This window comes from Pseudomyrmex gracilis, unplaced genomic scaffold, assembly GCF_002006095.1.
Source record: "Pseudomyrmex gracilis isolate BER0280 unplaced genomic scaffold, ASM200609v1 scaffold_692, whole genome shotgun sequence".
In the NCBI taxonomy this organism is placed as follows: domain Eukaryota; kingdom Metazoa; phylum Arthropoda; class Insecta; order Hymenoptera; family Formicidae; genus Pseudomyrmex; species Pseudomyrmex gracilis.
Window position 1 is genome coordinate 44,367 of NW_018021276.1, and position 4,576 is coordinate 48,942.

General features: G+C 36.4%; 1 protein-coding gene across 8 annotated transcripts in view; it reads left to right on the forward strand.

The window, feature by feature from the left end:
* LOC109861332 (kinase D-interacting substrate of 220 kDa) overlaps window positions 1-4,576 on the forward strand; it is a 32,911-nt gene extending 28,335 nt beyond the window's left edge. For 7 of the 8 annotated variants that reach the window (XM_020440935.1, XM_020440932.1, XM_020440930.1 and 4 more), the window contains 7 exons: window positions 139-586; window positions 672-845; window positions 921-1,065; window positions 1,153-1,274; window positions 1,444-1,449; window positions 1,567-1,687; window positions 3,238-4,576. In XM_020440935.1, coding sequence (XP_020296524.1) covers window positions 139-586; window positions 672-845; window positions 921-1,065; window positions 1,153-1,274; window positions 1,444-1,449; window positions 1,567-1,687; window positions 3,238-3,965 — 1,744 coding nt within the window. In that variant the 3' untranslated portion in view covers window positions 3,966-4,576. The remainder of the gene's footprint in view (window positions 1-138; window positions 587-671; window positions 846-920; window positions 1,066-1,152; window positions 1,275-1,443; window positions 1,450-1,566; window positions 1,688-3,237) is intronic. The other variant, XM_020440928.1, reaches the window with a different exon arrangement.

Here is a 4,576-nt window from a genome sequence, read left to right on the forward strand (position 1 = left end):
GTAGTTCCAGCGTTGACCGCTCGATAGCGCCGCTTACCCGCGCTAGAAAAAATCAGTCCGGGAACTTTCCGGACAAACTGTGTATATATTATATTGACACGTATGTGTGTTTCACACTTCTTTTTATATATTTATCAGAGTACGACCACAGATTCCGGTGCTAAAGGAAGTGCAACCGCTTCTCGAACTGGATAGAGACGAACGCAAGCTGGATGTCTTCCTTACTTTTCATCGATCAAGCTTGCTCGTCAGTGACATGAAGATATTCTTGCCCTTTACTATCAATTTAGATCCGTACATTAAGAAGAAAATAAAAGAGGAGCAACAGAGTATAGAGGAAGACGCGGGTCTACTTTTCAAACAGAGCAGCGTCTGGAACGATCACGCGGTAGCTCCGCATAGAAATGTTCTGACAAATCGGCACGCGAAATTTGTCAAACAATCGAGTCTGCAAGGATCTGTGCCGCCAACATCGCCACCGTGGGCCTATCAACCAAGCATAGAATGGCAAGCTCCGTCACCTTGGGTACAAATGCCTCCCATGGAACCATTGCCAAAAGCACTTTCTGTGACAAGTTCGTTACCGGTACGTCACAAATTGATCGTACAATTATCTCTTTGTGTGACTGAGAAGAGACTTATTACTCTATTGTTTTATTTTTCATTCACAGTCCGAAATTTTGGAAATAAAACTCTCATCTTTATCAGTAACGGGCGTCTGCGATCTGATTGACAAAATCGAAAATCTTAATCCGACTCAGACACCGACGTACAAACAAGTCATCAAAGACAACAACATTAACGGTCGAGTTTTGCTGCATTGCGATTTGCAAGAACTGAAAAAAGTAATTTTCGCAGAAGTGTATTTTTCATATTCTGAGACAGAAAAAAATTTTGTTTACGAAAATGTTCTTTTTTAGGTTCTTAAAATGACTTTCGGGGATTGGGAATTGTTCCGTATAATAATTGTATCGCTCAGGGAATTGGAACTCTCGTCCGTTACATATGAGGAGGGTTCTCGAAGCGTTCGATTTACTGTGGGATCCGAGCAACCCGCGCGAAAAGGTACATCAATATTATATTTCCCTTCGTCTGTGCTTCTTGTGTTCAATCAATGTTTCAATCAATAATTAATTTTTATTCGTGTCTTAGATCACGCTTCGCAAAATAATTCGATGCGTATCCCAGCTCATGTGGAAAAAGAAAAAGGAACATCAAGAACAGACGGTTCTTCCCGTCGTGATCAGAACAAGCAATCTATTATGGAAAAACAGGTATAATATAGGTGTCATCAACTTCAATAATTAGTAAAAATTTATATATAAACATATAACTTTACTCATACTTTAAAAGCAATTATTAAATCATAATATTTTCATAAATAATATTGCAACAACTAAATCTAATGTTGTGATTTATTTACGTTTGCATTCCGTACATTAGTTTCAGGTAAGTTTGTCGTGTGTGTGTGTTTATATGGTTACATGTTATTTGAAAATTTAATTACTTTAGGTTCTAGATGATGAGATCAAATTATCTAAAATAAAATTTATACATGTATTTTAGGTGACATTAGAGGAGCAAATGATTTGCGGAGCATTGCAAACTTTGAATGAGGAAGCTTGCGAGGATGTATTAGACGTGCCATCGCCAGTGGTGGCACCGACGACAGACTCGCTTTCTACAGGTGAGCCCACTTCCCTACCACTTAACCTACCGGTGGTCATAATTCAAGAGCCATCGCAGCACGAACAAAACAGTGATTCCTCCATCGAATACAGCTAACTTCTAATCGAATCCGAGACCAGACAATGATGATGATGATGATAACGATGGTGACCATGATGATGAATAAAAATCGCTCATGTTCCGCATGTCACACAGAAAAAAAACATTCCCCAGCACTTGCATTGAAATGTACAATTCAATGTCATTATCATTTGCACTCACATTACGACGGTATCGTGCCAAAGTGTGCTGTTAAGAAAACTCGAATTATTTAATATTTCTTTTTATATATTCGATTATACAGACACGGAATACTATTTGTATCATATACTCTAAAGTCGCATATATATATACACACACACATACCACGTAAAGAGAAAATAAATCTTGTAGTAGAATTAGGGAATATTATTGTATGCGCAAATCTGTTAATGTATCATAATGCTCATTTGATAAAAAATATAGTTTAACATTAAAATGCGTATGTCAGTGCCATATTGAGGACGAAGAAAAGAAAAAACTGTGTCATCCAAAACCTTGCAACGGGATTTTAAAGGAATTTTTGTTAATCAATATATATATATATACGAGTATATTTTATTGCATTTTTTTTTTAATAAACGCGTGATATTATCAAGATAGTGTCACAAAACGTTATTCTAACTATTCAATGTTTTCTGTGAACAATTCATGTACAAAAGACTGTGATAAATTATGTGTTGGTAAAAACAAATATAATATTTCTTGTGAGAAAATGTTTATGCTACTTCAAAAATCAAATGATATTATATTTTTAAAAGTATATATATTGTATATATTGTATATGTATATACCTTATATATACATCTTATATAATTACAAAATATATATAATTATAACAATAATATAATAATTATTGTAATAATGATATAGTTATATACACAATAATTATTATAATATAATATATATAATTATAATATATGAATATAAATTCTTAAAGTAGCATATTCTGAGCTATGATCGAACCTTGCGTCCTTTATTTGTGACTAACGTTATATTTCTTGTAATGCGCGTGTATGTGCTAATAAATACTACTAGATTGTTAGTGTGTTATATGAGCGGTATTTAAAATATGTTATATATTACGAGTATATATTACGAGAGCAAAATGGCAATAAAATTTCTTGCAAACCAAGTCTGACATTACCTTTTTTACAATTTATGTATCTAGAGGCCTTCAAACTATTATGTCAAAACATCTCAAGGACCAAAAAGCAAAATTAAATTGTTATAGAATGATTTCTTTTCAAGTCAGATCGAGTTCACATATTTTCGCTTAAAACTTTATTTCCAATATCTTCTTTTTTTTAGATTATTTATTTTCAAAGATAACTTGATCAAGTATAATCTCTCGTATTGTATAAGTAGCTTCTCAAAAAGAATCGTGAGAAATTATTCTAAGAGACAGAATGTAACTTACAAATTTATATGATAACGAGAAACAAATATGATATGAGTGTCTTGTTTTAGGACGCACTCAAGACACAGAGTACGTGCTGCTCCAGGCCAACCCATTGTTCCACTGGGTGCCGATTAACGATGAGCCCGAAAGTTCGGACGACAGTTCACACGACTCCACTGTGTTCCTGCACCGCACCAATTCTCAGCGCAGCATCACGTCTCAACATAGCACGAGATCCGCCTGCTCACAGAAGCCTTTGAAGAGAACTGGCAGTAACATCAGTACACGGCCTTCTTCATTGTTTGTTTCGCCACCGCCATCGCCGAAACCCGCGTTCAGGTCGAAATCCACCGACGAAAGATACATGGGAAACAGCACACCGCTGAAGACCGTGTCGTCGTCGACGGCCATTAAGAAGAGACGTTCGATCTCAACACTGACCGACGAAACGATCGTGCCCACTTCCAGTCTCGAGAAACTGTCGAAGTTGAAGGAGCGTCTGATCGGCAACGTGCCGATGGGATCTCCAGCTGGTGGTGAGAGTGACGAGTCCACCCCGCTGGTATCGGAGCTGTCCACACCGACGCATTCTCAGTCAGACAGCGTGTTCAGACATGACTGTAGCGCGGAGAACAGTTCGCCGTCATCCAACAGAAGTTTACCGCGGGATGGAGAACGATGCATAAACGTAGATTATTCTGACACGGTGAGTCTGATGATACGAGAGTCCTCGAGCATTCAGTCACCATCCCGGCAGGACATCAAAGAGTGGAACAATTCGGAAACACCTGTTTAATATCTGCCGTCTTACTTAACCGCGCAATATAATTGATGACACAATACGAGACTGATAAGTCTGACGATGAACTGGCAGCTAAGAAGGCCTACATAACACGCACACACATATTTTATGTGTCAAGATAAGATATCACGGTTTCCTTCGTGTAAATAGAAACAAGCGTGTATGTCTTTTTTAAAAATGTAAAAAACGTGTTCATTTACTTAATAGATTGTGACACATACAAATGCCTTTTCGCAAGTACGATAATAACAATAATCATCAATTTAGCATTTCATGATGCTGAGGTGACATTCCGTGTAAATATAAAAAAAAAAAAAATGCATTTACAAATACGTTTTTGTTTTGTTTCGTCTCATTAGACTTATTTTTCACTATTAGACTAGAGTGCTTAAATTAGGGAAAACTGAGTAAGCCTCTTCCTGACGTAGTCTCTATTCGCTAAATCTAATAGTAGATGTACACATACATATGTACATACAGATCGTACTGTCAGTTCAAACAAGTGACTTAAACAAATGCTGAAGAGTTACTTATTATTGTAAATTAAACGAAAATATATACACACGCTAAAGAGTATTTTATAAAAAAAAAGATTACTCGAGAAA